Source organism: Ambystoma mexicanum, chromosome 1q (assembly GCF_040938575.1).
Source record: "Ambystoma mexicanum isolate Mex_15411 chromosome 1q, UKY_AmexF1_1, whole genome shotgun sequence".
In the NCBI taxonomy this organism is placed as follows: domain Eukaryota; kingdom Metazoa; phylum Chordata; class Amphibia; order Caudata; family Ambystomatidae; genus Ambystoma; species Ambystoma mexicanum.
This window is the reverse complement of record NC_090922.1, coordinates 832,288,798-832,306,379: the sequence shown is the minus strand read 5'-3', so window position 1 is coordinate 832,306,379 and position 17,582 is coordinate 832,288,798. Positions and strand designations below refer to the sequence as shown.

General features: G+C 46.2%; 1 protein-coding gene across 1 annotated transcript in view; it reads right to left on the bottom strand.

The window, feature by feature from the left end:
* ACBD6 (acyl-CoA binding domain containing 6) overlaps nucleotides 1-17,582 on the bottom strand; it is a 1,145,790-nt gene that overhangs the window by 75,810 nt on the left and 1,052,398 nt on the right. Inside the window, exon 7 of the mRNA XM_069641451.1 lies at nucleotides 15,328-15,358. Within this exon, the coding sequence (XP_069497552.1) occupies nucleotides 15,328-15,358 (31 nt within the window). The remainder of the gene's footprint in view (nucleotides 1-15,327; nucleotides 15,359-17,582) is intronic.

Here is a 17,582-nt window from a genome sequence, read left to right as displayed (position 1 = left end):
TGCTCCCGTCGAACGGCATGTCCAAGACTCTGGTCTGCACGTCCTGACGGAAGTCAGTTGCCTTGAGCCATCCACGCCGTCTAAAGCACACGCCGTTGCCCAACTGGCGAAATCCAGTGTCAGCGATGTCCGTCGCTATCGTAATGGCGTGGTCTGACGCCACTTCTCCTTTCTGCAAGATCTCTAGGGCCTCAGCCCTCTTGTCGTCTGGTAAGAAGTCCAGCAGGAGGGCGATTTTGTACCACAACTCCCTGTCGTAGCAGGCTACGATAGCCAAGGCGTTGGCAGCCTTAATCGTCGTCGCTGCCGATGAGATGACTCTGCGTCCCATTGTGTCCAATTTCTTTCCCTCGCCGTCCGGCGGGGAGGTTGAAGTAGAGGCCGAGGCCCCCCCGCTTTCTTCCTGGCCACCGCGGAGACGACCTAGTCCGGGGTCGGCTGTGCCCGAAGGCACAAGGGGGCCGTGTCCGGGACCCGGTACTTCTTCTCGTACCGATCCCTTCTCGCAGGCGTTGTGGATGGGTTCTTGAAGAGGGCGAGACCCTCATCCCAGATATCGTCCAGTAGAGGTGCAGCGAGGACCGTCTTCCTCTTGGTCTCTCGCCATTGATAAAGGAAACCTTCCTTCTTCTTCTCTTCCGGGCAGAGCTGGAAAAGCTCGGATGCCCTGGCGATCATGGCATAAAACGATCCAATCTCGTCGGGCGGGGAAGCCCGGGGAGGAGGTGACGACGGGAGATCCTCGTCGTAAACCTCGTCATCTGTGCCCATCGCGGCCGTGTCAGTCCCCGTATCATCCCCACAGGTTCTGGATGGGGAGGAGGGCTGAGCAGGGCGTGATGGTTGAAAAGGAGGTGGAGGATGAATCCTTCTTCTCTTAGGAGGAGGGCTCCCGGAAGGGCCTGGCTCCGGGTCCCCCGTCGGGAGAGGTTCTTCCGTTGGTGGTAACGGCAATCTCGTCCTTATCTCCGAGCATAAGGAATGTATAGCCAACAAAATGGCCGCCGAGTTGTCTTGCGGCACTGGTTGAGGGGATTCCGACAGGCGGTCAGGAGCCCCGTCGGCACCCTCGACATTCTCGTCGTCTCCTACGTCGGGGTCCCTCCCGACGGGCTGGTCTTCTTCCACGCCAATGACGACGACCTCCTGCCCCCCTTTTTCTTCTCCGTCGGAGGTTTCACGGGGGTCCTGTCGATGGGCATGAAAGAGGACTCCCTCTGCGGTGGCAGGGAGACTCTGGGCCCCGAGGTCGCCACCACTAGTGTAGCCTCCACAGGCTGAGCCAGGGCCGCCGCGACTGTCTCGATAGAGGCCTTGGCCGGGTGGATCAAGGCTTTCACCACCTTAGGTGCGCTCACCGCCTCGCTCCCCCTCCGATGGGGACTTCGAGCTCGACCGGGGTCTCTCCAGGAGCTTCGCCGGGTGCTCGGCCTTCCTCTTACCCGAGCGTTGGCTCGTGGTTGATGGCGCCGGGGAGGATGCGCCCTGCCTGGTGCCCGTAGAGCCCGACCGTTCGGCGCTCCCGGTGCCAGCGGACTCGCGGTGCTTGGCCTTCTGTTGGACCCCCGTCGCCGGGGCGCCCTCAAAGGTCTTACAAGACCGCTCTGACTTCTTCTTCTTCTTCTTCTTCTTCTCGCCTGACGGGCTCTTCCCTTCCAGCCAGTTGGCGAGACGCAGATGGCAGTCCTTCATGGTCCGCTCCGACATATTGCTGCAAAACGCACAGTCCTTCTCCACGTGCGTCTTGTCCTCATGCAGGCAGTAGAGGCAGAGGGAGTGTTCGTCCTCCTTAAAGACATTCTGAAGCTGGCATCCAGGGCAGACCCTGAACAGCTTTCTGGGCGTCGAGCTTCCCTTCTCCTGGGCCATGATCAAGATGGGCCTGAGAAACTTCTGGAGTCCTCCAAAAGCGTGGCCCGACGAAATCTTCACCCTTGAGGGGCGTAGAAGAATCCGACACGGGTCCCTGTTGATCGGATAAAGAAACGGTGGAGCTTGAGGCTCTTTTGACTGAAAAAGAGATAATTTTCCTAAGAAAAAGCGCGAAAAAAGCACTAAAGCTCGAGAGCAATAGCACGAGGATCCCAACACTTGAACGTGCGGTAAAAATCTGAAGATGGCTGCCAGAGGCGGGGCTTAGGGAGATGGCAGTCATTGGCTGTGGTCAGTATGACGCAGAGATCAGTGATTGGTTACTACTACGAAAGACAGATCAGAAACGAAACTGATACTGATTTTTCTTTACCGAGGATTCTCAGCCTGACGACGGGGAATATTCATGAGCATGTGAATTCATGCCAGACCCCATGCTGGAGAAAATAAGTTACCACACAAAGAGGCCCAAGGTGCAGAGCCCAGCCAGGATATCTCCAACGTTCCAACGTTCCCTTTAGGCCAGTCCACCCCTGATTCCTGGCATCGAATCCACCCAATTCTTGTCTATTCTTAGCAAAAGCCATGGCAAGCCTAAAAAACATTACTCTAATATTAAGGTCATGTTATGTTCCCAGAGTTAATTAACGGTAGACCCTCCTCTGACCCCATTTTACCTTGAGTTGGGCCCTGCTATCTAACGGGTGAACCCTTAGGGCAACAAGACCTACCACAAAAGCAGGCAATCACCAGCTCCAGCACAAATTCTGCTCCTACTAATACAAACCGACAAAATCCTCATCTGAAATGGATAGAGGTATGGCTGGCAGAGGGCCGAGAAGTGGATCTGGAAACCAGCATTTCTAACCAAATGAAGCAAGACGAGTTGGACCCAATGGTCCTTGACAAACTGGAAATCTCCAAAAATCGCAACTTGTGTAATCCATGGAGAATTAGGGGGTTTGCTCATCAACCTGCCCACGTGAGCCGTGACATTTGAGACGTGTCCTCCATGCCACCGCCTGCCTCACCAAAGGCCTCCACAAATACGACCACATTATGCCCACACGAACTACATGGGTTGATCCTGCAAGAATGCATTGCCTTGAAGACAAACCTGTCACCTTTCAAGCTCCCTCATTTCTGACAGCCAACACTCAATAAGAAGTTAGATCTGGGTCAGACTAGATTTGCCAAAAAAAAGAAAAACAGCTAATAGGCTTTTTGATTTACGCCAACCACGCTATGAAACAACATACCTGCCAACATTAAACATGTAACCACCCTCATGCAATTCAAAACGGAGCTCAAGATCCTCTTCAAGAAGAACCTTCACACATCTCATGCCTAAAAACACCCCGAGCCGACCGCCCTTCTCAACCCCAATTACTACTCATGTAGCTTAACTGTAAAGTTACACAGCTCTGTTGCAACTTTGCCTCCTAATATGCAATACTATTAAACGCTGATGGACAGCACTCCACTGCTTCCTGAAGCCAGACCTGCACTTAAAGACCCCAAATAAATAAAAATAATAAATATAAAGCCTTTGCTTGTAAACACCAGATTGGCTGACATCGCTCTCCCGGGTGCTAATAAAAAATTGAAGCAGTCTTGGTATTTTTGGGTGCCTGCCAACACTTTTTCTACTCAAGATGGTTCGGCAAAAAAAGTTTGGAAACCCCTGTATCTAAATACTTTCTCCTTTGCAGCACAAGGATTCCCGACTCCTGCCAAATACCCACCCACCAACACTACTTTGCCCCAACCGCGGGATGCAAGAACATTGCCCACGTAGGTTTTATCATGCCAGAGTCAGAGAAAACAAGGTGATACACGGACCTCCGATGCCTGATCGACAGGGAATCAAGCACTGGTCCATCCCAATTGGGAATGGAGACCAGGTGAAGGGCATGCGTCACGGCAGGAAGTGGGAGATGTGGGGCGGGGCATTGAAGGAGAAACTGTCAATTTGGCATAGAGAGTCCGTGCCTACACGCTTATACCATGGCCACACTACAAGTATATATGGTTGTTGGCAGTCGTACTTGGTCTATAAGTTTTAATTATGTATGTATCTAAGTCTAAGTGTTCGTATTTAAGTAGGGTTTGGCGTTCTGAGGGGAGGCAAACCAGACCGCGGTAGATAGGAGGGGGCGAACGCAGGAAAGGATGAGATGGACAAACCAGGTGAGCGGGTAGCTGTGGCCAGGGCATATAAGGCCATAACAGGGAGCAACGGGATGCAGAGAGCAAGAAGCAATCCGAACAGTGACTACACTTTTCAACCAGAGAAAGTGGGAGTAATGGGGCGAAGTCTTGGTATCCAACAACCCCACAACAGATCAAAACGGTCAGCACGATAAAGAACGCAGCACTGGTCTGCAAATGCAAGAACATGGCGTGGGAGCATTAGCAGAGAACCTCGTCAGCATATAATTTCTTCCGCCATGGAGAGCTCGGGCAGCCGAGGTCTGCACGGGCAGTAAAGGAGCACCAGCCCTTCGCTTAGAAGGATAACGAGAGCTAGATTTATGGCCCCGGGAACCTCCATTTCTCAAGTGCCAGTGGCTGCCCTGACAGTGGCACAGGTGAGAATGAATCTCCATTCTGCGCTGCGCGCCTCACGCCACCATCAATCCTCCGGGGTCCAGGCCTTTTCCTTTCATTCTCTGCCTCTCTGCCCGCCTCGAATGCGCACGACAGATGGCGATGGGAGGGGGGTAGCGAGAGCGCCGAGGACCCAAGGCTGCCGCAGGCGTGTGCCAGTGTGTGGAAGGAGTCCCTTGATTTCCTCAGGGACAAATGGAGGGAGGGAAACAAGTGCCCCCCAGAGACAAAGGAGGCAAAGCTAACAGGTCATTTATAATGGGAGGCAGCACTCTGCCATCAACCCCTCAACAAGTGCCAAACATATCATCTGCGTCGGCGCACGTTTAGCCCCAACCCAAGAGCTAAAAACCGCGGACTCCCACGCTGCCATGATGTACCCCTGACTCTCGAGTCCAAACAATCCAGCAGAGGCTACCCACTATGTCTAGACACTGCCCCTTAACCCGTCGTACCTCATCCAGAAACATGTTACCAAACTACAATCTTCAGCCAATTCTAAAGCCAGAGCACCAAACTGCACCTGCCCACGCGCCCAGCCGAATCTACCACCAGGGCTTCAAACCTATTTTCGCTCCAAGCTGCATAGCTCTCAACTCACAAGCTTTTGGGGGTTGCCCTGCACAATAATAAGCCGACTCACCCGCCAAGCTCCATACACGCATATACGCTTCAATGGGTTATCACTCGCGCCCCTCCTCCCTAAAATCGGGGTTTTCACCCGCCTCGACGACACAAACGTTTGAGAGCTATAGAACTGGCTTGTGGCTCCCAAACTCTAAAGTAATTATCATAAGCACTTCCCTGAATTAATGGGTAAATACGTTCCCTAGCACTCCAAACTGAACCCCCACTCAATGTACACAGCGGTAAGATAACTCAGCGGGTTGAGCGCTCGCTGCTGTGATCTTAGCGTGATCTGCAGGTCGCAGGCCCGAATCCTGGCAAGGCCAACTCACCCTTTCATCCTTCTGAGGTTGTTAAATGAGTACCAATTTCGGTTGGGTGATATGGTATGTAAATATGTGCTCTGTAAAGCGCTTTGGATAAAGCCGCTATATAAATAACACATCAATATCATTATCATTACTCTGAAGAGTAGCCCCTAACTCAGCTCAGCAAGCGTAGCCTCTGGGCCCCAAACATCTCCTACAACTGGACATGGAGTTTACTTCAGAGCTCCAAACAACTGACTTGCAACATTCTCCCTGGTTCAGACTCCAAGCAATACCTGTTCTACATAACAAAGCTGTAGAGAACCTGCTACTGCTTAATCTAGCCACACTAGTTCAAACTACATTCCCCTCAGTAGGTTGCTGCTACTTCAGATCTAGAAGTCCTCTTTCGACTCTTCCAGTGTAGTCTGTGCAAGAAGTTCAAACTACTGTGTCAGATAGTTCAGCCCTATGAGGCTCTTCAAACCCCAACAGCACACAATGTAAGCCACTGGCACGGCCTTTAAAACTAAAGCAGCATTTGAAACCTTAACCTCCACCCCCCAAAAAAAATAAAAACACTTGCTCCTATTTTAATCTACACTGATCAGAATTTATAGTCCACATGGGCTGATGATGGATATTGTCCGGAATCAGAATTGATTTTGCAACAGCATGTGGGGTGTAATCAAAGGCCCCAAACCAATGCAACTAAAGGGCCCACTGGGAACCTGACCTGCCAGCATTCGGAAACCTGCACGCTGAAAAATTGGGCCTATTTAGGCAGACTATGCAGGTGTTTTCCTACAGGGGAAATCCAGAGAAGGCTAAAACAAAAATGTAATCCAAGTGCAGATTGCAAAAGCATATCACGTTGCATGCTGAGAAATAAAAGCAACCATTTTTTTCACTGAAACTGTCACACATCAAAGACACACTTTTTAAAAAAGTGTGTTTTGTTAATGACTGAAAGAAACAGCCCTGCACTTTCAGCGCAAAAGGAAAGTAAACTCTGATCGGTAAAACACACTGGGCCTTATGCCGAGTTTTCCGGTCCGGAAATAAGTGTGCCGGTAAACTCACCGGCACCCTTGTTTCTGGACCGGAAAACTATGGGTTTACCTGCCGTAGCGGCTGTGCAAGATAGGTCTGACCCTGCCAGGCACAACGGTCATGGTAGGCAAAGCCGTGCTGGTGCTTCGGTGTCCCCACTCCCATAGAGTCCTATGGGAATGTATGGGAATAAAATTACTGGCGCCTGACTTCCTGACCACCAGACTTGTAATAGCCCGGTGGCACTGGGAATTCAGGTGCCGGCCATTTTTTACAGGTCTGGCGACAACACGTTGTCCACACCGGCAGGGTTACCGCTGGACCCGTAATGAGGCCCACTGTGTGTCAAAGAATAAAGGTTGATGTTAGAAAATGCAGTATGTGAGTTCAGTGCAGCCAAGGACAATGGGCAAAATTCACAAGTGGCTTCCCCCACTGCAAGCCTGGTTTGTGAATCCCAACAGTTTAAAACTGCAATAAAATATGTCCTGCCTGAAGAGTGTTGGAAAACAAACTTTCTCTAGACTTGCTGTCCCTGCAGGACAATTGGCCCTGGCTAGTGTATGACCACAATGTAGGGGGAGGTGTGGAAACAGGGGCTACAATCAAGGGAAGCTGACACTTTGAAAGAAATACAAGAACTAGAAGCCTTTCAGATCAGAATAATGGTCCCTTCCAGATAACAGCATAGGTCTTGTGACATCACAGGGCTGTCCAAGATAATTATCTGCAGTGGGAGATCTCTGTGTAGCAAAAGCATCCCCCATTTATGATCTGAAGCTACCAACTTCAAACAACAAAGGGACTAATAAAAACTCTTGTCACAGGCTGGCCGAGAGAGACAAATGGCTTGGCAGAAGCAGAGCTCCTATTTGCATTAACAAAGATTTACTATTAATTTTAAAGAACTATTATAACTTAGGCCTTTTTCCCAGCAACCACAAGTCGTACTGCATTCATTTATGTGTCATTTTTAGATAATTTCCAGGTGATTTTGCGGAAATAAAATTCCTCAATTGCAAAATGGAATGGCCATCTAAAATGGTTTTGTGGCTGATCTGATAATGTCCGAATTAAGTGTTGGCGAACTGGTGGAGGGTAAAATTAGGAATTTGGGGGAGTGGAGTGGCCAGACCCCTGCCCTATCTTTCCTGAGGGGACTCAAATGCAGTTGGCTTTTCTGAACTTTAACCAGAGGTTTTCAATGTAAGTAGATTTGAGTTCTTTGTAACTAAAAAGGTGGAGGAATCTGCTGGACTTGAATAGTTTCCCTTTATAGTGGAGGGGCAAAACGGGGCCTATTTAACAAAAATTATAATTATAACTAATTCCCCTTGGCGGAACACCACAGGGTGATTTTTGTTAAAATTTGAAATTAACAAAGCTCATGCCTGTGTGTGCTGAAAACTATAGACTGTAATGCAATTGGGTAATCCTATTTTGCCTGTTAAATCCTAACTTCTGTTAGGAAGAGGGTGCCTTTGTTCCTAAACCAAAACAAAACAAATCCTTCCCATTTTACCATCCAGCTTCCCCAACACAGGCCTTTAAGTGGAAAACTCTGTGTAAGACGGCACCCTGCTAACCCCAGCGCACCAGACTGCTACATGGCAAGGCTTTTTTCTAAAGCCTGATCTTGCGTGTAAGCGAGAGCTTCGGGCTTTAGAAAACAAAGCCTCACCTTTCATTTGCCATGCCGACTCCGCTACCAGCCACAGCTTTCATCAGAGATGCCGCGGCGATGATCCCTGCATCTCTAATGAAGGGGGTGACTGGCAGGGGGTCAGTGACTTAGTGAAAAGGTGAGGCTTTTCTTTGTAAAGCCTGAAGCTCTCATGCAAGAGTTTCAGCCTTTACAAAAAAAAAACTTTTCATTGTGTCACGGATCCCCTGACAGACACCCCTTTCATCAAAGATGCAGCAATCATCATCCTGCACCCGAGGTGAGAGGGTGATGATCCCCCATCTCTAGTGAAAGGGGTGCCTTTGCAGGGGGTCAGCGCTGCAACTAAAAAACACAGCAACACATATCTGACCTAAATGCTGGCAGTTAGGGCCCGGCCAGAGCCCTTTTGCAAAATCGAGCCGGTACTCTTATGGCGCTGTGGCCTAACAGGCAGCATTCAGGTGAGGGTAGTGTTGCCTCTTAATTGAGGCACAATCCACTGCCAGGCTACGTCCTCCAAGAGCCATGGCTGAAGTCTGCAGGCGACTTAAGGCACTGGGTAGAGTGAAAGTGACATGGAGGAGAAGTTATGAGGAAAAGAGGTGAAAGGAGCCAATGAGGGCAAAGGAGAGAGACAGGGGAAAGGGATGGGTACAATAAGAGTGATTAAGATAGATGGACATATTTTTAAGAAAGAACATAAAAGTGAAAGAAATAAGTGAGGGGAAAACGTAGGAAAAGAGCGAGTGAGAACATAGGAAAGAGACAGAGTCAAAGTGAGGCGAGGACAGAGTAACTATAGGATGTGTCAGGGTGCGGTGCAGGGCTGCTTAGACACAGGCAGGCTGGACATCTATGCAGGACGTGAAATCAGACAGTGGGCCCAAATCGGCTAGTCTTTCTCTCTACGGTCTCCAATTCATTTATTACTTTCTTTCAATTCCGTAATGACCATGGTGGGCCCTCCTGCATGCCAATTCTCACCTTATTAAAGTCGGACTGGGAACACAATTCAGCAGAGTAAAGCCAGAAACAGCAGTTTGCAACCATGTAACTTGGGAAGACGCTTGTATAGGAAGGGTCTACTTTTCTTTTCAAATTGCAGTGGTTCCATCACCTTTACTGAAATCTAAAAGTATGTAATTTCATTGTATTTGGGTTGATTGATCATGAAGGAAAAGATCGCGGCAGAAAGACCCGTAAAGAATTGGTCCGAAAATGTGTTTTGCTCGTAACCCACTCCCACCCACTCCTTACTTACTGCTGCAGCGGCACACTTCGCTGTGTGCCGCTGAAATGTGTCCCTGCGATACCTGTTCCCTTCACTTCCGTGATTGGGAACTGGAGTCGCAGAGTCATTTTTTGTTTTTTCCAACCATTTTGTGGATAGGCGCGGGGAACACCCCTGCAAATGCTGTTGGCATCATAGTGAACAAGGGTGCGGGGGGGCACCCCCTCAGCCCCTTCTCCACCTGTTCACTATGATGGTACCGAATGGGATATCTTGTCATAATTTTCAGGCGTTGGAAAGTTTCATACAGCTGAAATTCGGACAAATCTCCCATTTAGATGTTTATTTTCAGTCTTTTCGGGTAAACCCATTTCATTAAGTTTGTCAACTTCTTAAACTGAATTCACAGTATTCAGTTTAAGAATTGAATTTGGCCATCCACACCTATTTTACTGCATTACATTTTAGAGAAACGCCTTTTTCTATTGTGGTTTTTTCCCCTCTAAAAGTGAAACATGCTTGTTGTGCCTGACATGTTTCTGTGATAACGTGTTACGTTTTGTCTGGTTCACTTATGAGCCTTTGGCTCTTCCACAGAAATATGAAACACAAAATAAATATTTGGGCGGGAGGTGTAGCAAGTTTAGTTGATATGATGAATCGGATTGAACTGTTGTAGGTGCACGTGCATAATTCTGAACTAAGAATGGGGGCTGAGAACAACTCTCAGCTAAGCTTGGGAGGTCTGCAGAGTCTGTCCTACTGCTGAGGTGGACGGTGCCAGCAAAGAGGGACCCAATCCCAGGCTGACCCGCTGCCAGCATGTACATTTGCAGACCATTGGATGCTCCAGTCTTAACCTTCCTTAAAAAGGGTTCATCAGTGTGTCTCTTTCTCTTTCAGAGGGACCGCTACCAACGGTAGAGCTAAATTCGAGGATGAGCAGTGAGAAGAGAATGAGCCCAGAAGTGAAGCTGTAATATCTGAACACTCTTGCCCCAAACCCAACAAGGCAGCAGAGGTGCACAGCAGGAAGCAAAGCTGCACGGTAGCATCAGGGAATACTGGCACACAGACGCAAGCCCTCAGAGACTTCCTTAACCAAAAGGGTCATAGCGTAAAGTCCTGCCCACATCCCTGGACAGTCTCATATAGAGACTGCACAGGAACAGCTCCCGGAACATTAACAAACATTGACCACATAGGCCACCAACTTGGAAACAAGGCCAACCCACGTAAAGAAGTGGGCCGGACTTAGCCCCCTTTTTACAACTTTTCATTTTACATAGACACCCGGGAGAAGGCAGAGCCAGATTGGTTACAGAATGTTACGGGATCCCAGCAGATGGAGGGGGATTTTGCCAGGGGACAGAAAGCAGGAAGTGTGGGTTTTTCGGGTGTGGTCAGAGGTGTGGAGGACAACCAAGAGACCAGCAGGAGGAAGGAGGATGTGGTGGCTTGAGGAGAAGATTGGTTGAGGAGGTGAAGTATTGGGCTAGGAGTGAAAGTGGTTCTGCAGTTAGAGTGTGCATGTTTGTGTAGCAGGTGCGTAGACAGGGTAGTGCAAGGAGCGACAGTGAAGTGAGTGGAGGGTGATCGATTAGTGGTTCGGAGGAAGGAGTAGTAGGTTGGGAGGTGGGAGTTTTAGTGTGGTGGAGGGATTAGTACTCCAAAGCAGGGAGTAGTGGTGTGGAGAAGGGAGTAATAGTAGAGGAGGGGAAGTGGAAGAAGGAAAAACAAAGGGTGGACGGGATACCTAGGAAGAGTAATCTTTTGCAATAGGTACCATTCAAAATGTTAAACATAGAACACATATAGACTTTGATGTACCTATGCCAAATAACGTTTTCCACAGGGCACTTTCTGGGCAAAGGTTGGCTTGAGTGCAGAGAGAGTGAAATGAAGGGAGCAAAAGTAAGGTATTGAGTGGCTAATACTTTAATCATAAAAAAGTCCTGAAAGGAGGGGAGTATTTTTCATGGGCAGAGTTTAATGGGTGTATTTACTCTAAGCTAGTAGTCTTAAAACTGTGAGGCTGGCTCCTGCAAGGGGGCCAGGAAGATTGAAGGGGGGGGAATCAAAGAGAAGGGGGTTGGAGGATCTCTACAAAGGAAGACTGGTGACTGATTTTAATCGGAAATGTATGCTATTCTGGCATTTTGGGGTGGGGCAACGGCAGTATTTTTACTCAAGGGGGTGGGGAGAGATTGGCATGAAATAGTTTGGAAACCAATGTAATCTAAGCAAAGGAGGCAACCCTAGCAAGTGGCGCAATACTAAAGGCATTGTGCTTTTCACATTTGTGTGCAGGCTGCCAAGGCACGTCACTCTGCTGCTGTTCACGGAGTGCGGGGAAAACTCGGGTGTGCACAAACTGCTAGCTGAAAATGCATGGTGTACTACATAAATACATGTAAGGCGCACACTGCCTCCACAGCCCCCATAATGGTCTGCACACATTCTCAAGTGCACCTGTGGCCATAGCTCCTGTGGGATGTCTCAACCCACTGGTCCAGGCCCTGCAACATTACTGTGCATTGCTGGCAGCAGAAACCTCAGAAATGGCCACTGGAAAGCATGCTGCTCGCTAAAATCACTCAAAATTGCGCAGTAAAAATCTGAAAAATAGGCCGCCATCCACTTTTGCCTATCTTAGTGAGCACAGGAGATCACTGCCAAAACCCATCATTGGGCTACCCACAAAGTAGCCTGAAATCACTTGAAAAAGCAATGCTGATTGCCAAAAAGAAACACAGAGCTGTTTGGAAATCGGTTTGTCTTGGTTATCAAAGTTGCAAAAATCATGGCTCACAAACCACCCAAAAAGATCCAACCTCCTTGTTGGGTGCTGAACATCATTCTACTCCGAGAGTCCACATAAATACAATGTCCACAGAAGTATATGTATCTGAACCAAGTCCACCTTTGAAGATTGCTTGCTGAAAGAAATCTGTCAAAAATGGGTGTAGTACTGTTACTCACCTCTGTCAGAAGCCGGCGATTTAAAATTTATCATGTGTAAAGTTGAACATTGAACTCAAACTATGCCAAATAAGAGATTTCCATCAAAATGCCGTATACGAGTGCCACACATTGATTTTCATGTTGAAAAAGGACTGGAAGTAAAGATGAGTTTGCTTATTTTAAATTTATAAATGTATTTTTTTTCACAAGGAACTATGTTACAATTGACCAGAAGGTAACCTGATTCAGTTAAAACTTCGAAGAGGCTTTCTTCCCTTGAGAAACTCACACCTTGTTCAGTCCCACCAAAAGGAGAGCATTTCACATTGGCATGTTAATCAGGAGGGGAGGAGATTTCCTCTGCACCTGGAGAAAGAAACAATGGGTTCCTTGGGCTGAATAGAAAATGCTAATTCGGGTGTAACTCACAACAATTGCTCCTGCAGGAAGGCAAGCCATGTGACCCTCGGACTCAGCCCAGCTCTGGAGGCGGGCCAGACTGAAATTGTTGATTGAAGTTGGTGTAAATGTATATTTTAGAAAAATGCTTATAGCAAAGTGTACTGGACTGACAAAAATATGAAACTTAGAGATTGTTAAAATGGAAAATTCACTCACAGTTTAAGACTAAGATGGAATCTGTGCGATGTTCTGAGACTGAACCCCAGAAATTATTCATATTGTAGCCATGGAGTGTAGGTAGGAACATGAAAGATTACAGAAATGTGCCCGGATGGGATGTGCATGCATGTATAAAAATTGGTGCAGAACTAACATTGAGAATCCCAATAAAAGCGTGAAAAAGTTGTCATTTATGAACCATAGCTTGCAGGAAGATGGGAGTTGAACAGAAATGTACCTTAGACAATCTGTCATGTAATTATGTATTATGAACAACTTGTGTATCTTGGAAATATGTTTTTTGGGGAAAATAGATTTCCTAAGAAAAAGCAAAGGGGAGGGATTTCCTTTGGGCCATAAACACAGCATCACTCTGACACATATGACACACTGCTCCTTTCTCAAATCAGGAGGGGAAATTCTCTGACCTATCAGATCCTTTGAGGGTTGGGCATAGATAATCAGCCTTGCCACCCACTTTGGAAATACATAAATAGGGACTGCTGAGGATAGGCAGACACACACACTTTCCACTCCTCAACTGATTTCTTGGCAAAGCACCCTGTAGGAAGATAGATATAGATCCAGAGACCAGACTCTAGAACCAAACTATCGAACTTTGAAGCAGAAAGGCCTAACCCAAGAAGCTGAACCCTTTTTCAGCAGGCCTCAGAATCTTTTGCAACCTGATTCTAACCCCTAAACTTCCACGGGGCTTCCACAGGGCTAACTAAACCATTCAACAGCCTGGCTGAGCTGTTTTGCTTCTAGCCAAGAACCCCGTGCTAGAACCAAGATCCAGACCCGCAGAGCTGTTACCCAGAACGTATCAGATCCAGTCCAAGAAGCCGCGCAGACCAGAGTGCCTTGCTGAGAGCAGAGTCCAGGTGCCCTGATCCTGTCCGGTGGCGAGAGAATCCCAGCCAAACCCTTGACGGGCCCACTCCATTCCAAAGCCATAGGAGTGAGTATTTAGTCTAGAGCTGTCCATAGTCAAATCTTAGTTTAAAGTAATCCTATTTAATCCATTTCAACCTATCCAGAATTGCATTATAGAATCTTGTATCCATCCTGAATTCTTCTCATTATATTGTCTGTGATAACTGTGATAACTGTAGCGATAATCATCTATGCGCTGATATTTTGAAGAAAGTCAAGTGTCTTGGCGCACAACAACGAGAGTGGAAGGTGCCCTGTTCTGGTGGTTGTCCCGTTGGGTATCTTGTATTTTCATAGCCCCTTAGTATAAGTCCATAGTGGTTCCGAATCTTTAAAGCGCAATCTGTCATTTTGAAATCTTGACTCTGTTTCTGAAAAATCGACATTCACAAAAACCTCTAACATTTGAGCCGCACGTCCTAGAAACAAAATTTAAATGTCATTTTGAAGCTAAGATCCTCATCTTTCAAACGACATTCCTTCTAGTTTTTCCGCAATCGCGTTTCCCGCACGCAGAAAAGTTGTCGCGATTTGCAATTTGGCTAAATTTCACTCCATAGAAAAACAGCTATTTCTTGATTTCAACTTCTGAATTTCGTTTTCCATCTGCTAATCATTCTATGATCATTGCTACTGTTGACCTAAACCAACCCAAGGCAACTCTCACTAGTTCTGAATCCATTTAGTGAATGAAAGTCATTTTTAGCTTTTTTCCCATTCATTGCAAATCACATTTAAAAGCGATTGACCGGTTTTAAAATCATACCTGTTCTCTCTAGCTTGCTAGGGGAATTGGGATTGAACTGCATTCTTTCATATCAGTTATTCCTGAAACCTGTGTGCCCTCTTCCACCTCTTCATATTGCATACTGGGGGGAGTGAGTAATAACAGGGGGAAAGAGTGATCATATTATCTTTTGAACCATACAAAGTATTCTCTGCTACCTTATTCTTCCCATTCCTACTCCTAATTGATTAAATAGACTGTTGATATTGTAATATTACCAATTGCTGATCATTGTTCATATTCATAAGTGTGATATTCAGATATTATTCATATTCATAAAAGTGTAATATATATATTGTTCAATTCTTCAATTAAATCTTTTAATTTGCAAAAGAAAACTATTTCTTGGTTCAGTGAGACCGGGGGAATACAAAGAGAGGGGCGTTATATAAGGGTACATCATCCAGAATAAAACGACTTTGACATAAAAATATATAAATAAGGGTTTCCATTGGGCATCCCATACTAGGCATTGACTTAGTTGGAGTGCTGGATTGAAATCACTTACACTCCACAATGGAGCACACAGCCCATTGCAATTAATGACCCCTCCTCACCTCCCAACTACACCTACACACCTACACACACACACACTTTGTTGACCCCCCCAGATTGTAAAACAGGGTTCCCTCCCTTTGCCACTTCTTACCATAATGCAGCGCTGTCTGACCTTCATTGTCCTGCAAAACAAAAGAAGACCAGTTAATGGTGAGGTGCAGCATGGCGGCATGTGACAACATCAGAGCATGGCACCATAGTGAAGCGTGCAAGCATATTCTAATATGTGACAACAGTCTATCAATAGTCTTGAGAGATCTGACCCAGTTGGGACTGTCTTTCAACCTCTTACCTTAAAACATAACTTGGAACAATAAGAACTTTGCCTTTGCCCGCTCCTCCCCAGATGGAGGCCAACATGCCTCAAGATGCACCAGGCGATCAAGGGACTAACTAGAACGGGTAAATCTAGTAAGGATTGAACTCCACAATAGGAGTGCTCACCAAACCCCTCTTCCCGACTAGCCGCGTCACATTCAAATTGCCTACCACATACACACACACACGCAGCTGAATGCAAGATGGTATACCAACAGCACACCCTGACGCCGCTATGTCAAAGTTCACAGCTTCAGTTCTACAACATCCAACCCTATCAACATAGTCATCAAATAATCTGGTGTTGCAACACTGTGATTTATCAAATCTTGGGCCCACCTGTGTGGATTAAGCATATTCAAGTGTCAAACCACGTAGAATAATACTGGCACTCAACACATCAGGTTACACACCTGACATCCCCCTCAATTTCACCAACAACTCCTATCCTTTCACTTTTCTTGCAGAAGCGTGCAAATTGAGGTCACCAAAATGGCAGTGGTGCACTATACAACACCTCTTTACGTTACTTTCCTGCTAAATGGTGTTGTATGAGACACTTTGTATTTCCTTACGATTTTGTTGATTTTTTTTTATGTATCGTGTTTGGGTTTTGTATGAATAACTTACACAAACATTACAACACGTTAATGTATAAAATAATACAAATACATTCTTGTAAAATTCGTTAAAAAAAGGCCTGCTTTGATTTGAACTTAATCTCATGCCCTGACAATGTCGAGCCATGCATCCCCATTATGTGGACAGGTGCTTTCACAAACTGAGACGTTCCATACATCTTAACCCCAGTTACCATTTCATATTCAGTTTGTAAGGTTAAATCCTTCCTTTTTTCTCCACATGCTGTTATCAACTTAGTACTCTTAATTCAAAATTATAAAAGCGTTCTGTCCATTTAGATCATAAGAATACCTTTACCCAAAAGATCTACTTAACTGCAAGGTTTAAACTGTCAAGAGATTTTGGGGGTACAATTATTCAGATACATACCAAATACAGACATTCATAGTGGGAATTAATGGACCCACTATACTTCACAGGCTTTACTGGACTCACAGTACAGCAGGACATGAGGATCTAATACTGCTTGTATTTTGTTCTTGCCAAGTCAACCCAGTCTTTTCACAATCACTCAGTTTCTAGGTGGACCCTCTCCTATATCCTTATGTTGATAGGCAGTCCTCCTTCCTACATTTAGTTATGAAAATATCTGTTCCAAAAAGGCAACAACACTATGGTAACTGCCTCCTACTCAATCTCATCCGCAATACATCGATAACACCCTAACATCTGATACATTTCTTAAGGTATTTCCTTCTCTTGTCGTGTAATGCAGTACACCATAAGAACCAATGATGTAATATTTCCTATGCATGCTTTTTACAAATTCTGCAGGTACAGAGCTCCTGAAGAATGTTTTGTGGCCTCGCAACTTCCAATGTGTGAAGTAAATTGAATTTAAATTGCATGAACCAGTTTCACATGGAGGGAGATCGGACTCTTTTTGTATACAGCATAGGCAATCTTAATGTTAAAGATGAGTTCACATACGCTTTGTATAGTTTCCCAAATATTGAGGAGGTGAACTGTAACATACATAAGGTTGCTAATCTCCAACAAGAAACCTATTTGTTTAGAGTTGCACAAAACAAATGTAGCACTGAACCCTTATGGTCCTTTTAATTGAGGTAACACATTGTACGATGGAGGGGATGCAGAATAACTCTTACACTAAATAATAAAACTGATTTTGGAAGTTGTCAAAATGTCTTTCTTGACCGTTTTATTTATAATTGTCTAAAACAGGGAGTCACAACAGACATCAACTGACGTCGCAATGCATGATCTCAATGCATTTTTACAAATAAACATAACTTTTACAGCAAAAACCCTTCATACGTGATGTCACACTTTGTGGCAAACAAAGAAAAACCTACGTGGGATTGTGGTTGGCATAAGGGGAACATCAAGTATACTTTCTTTACTGAGTGGGATTGTGATTGGGTC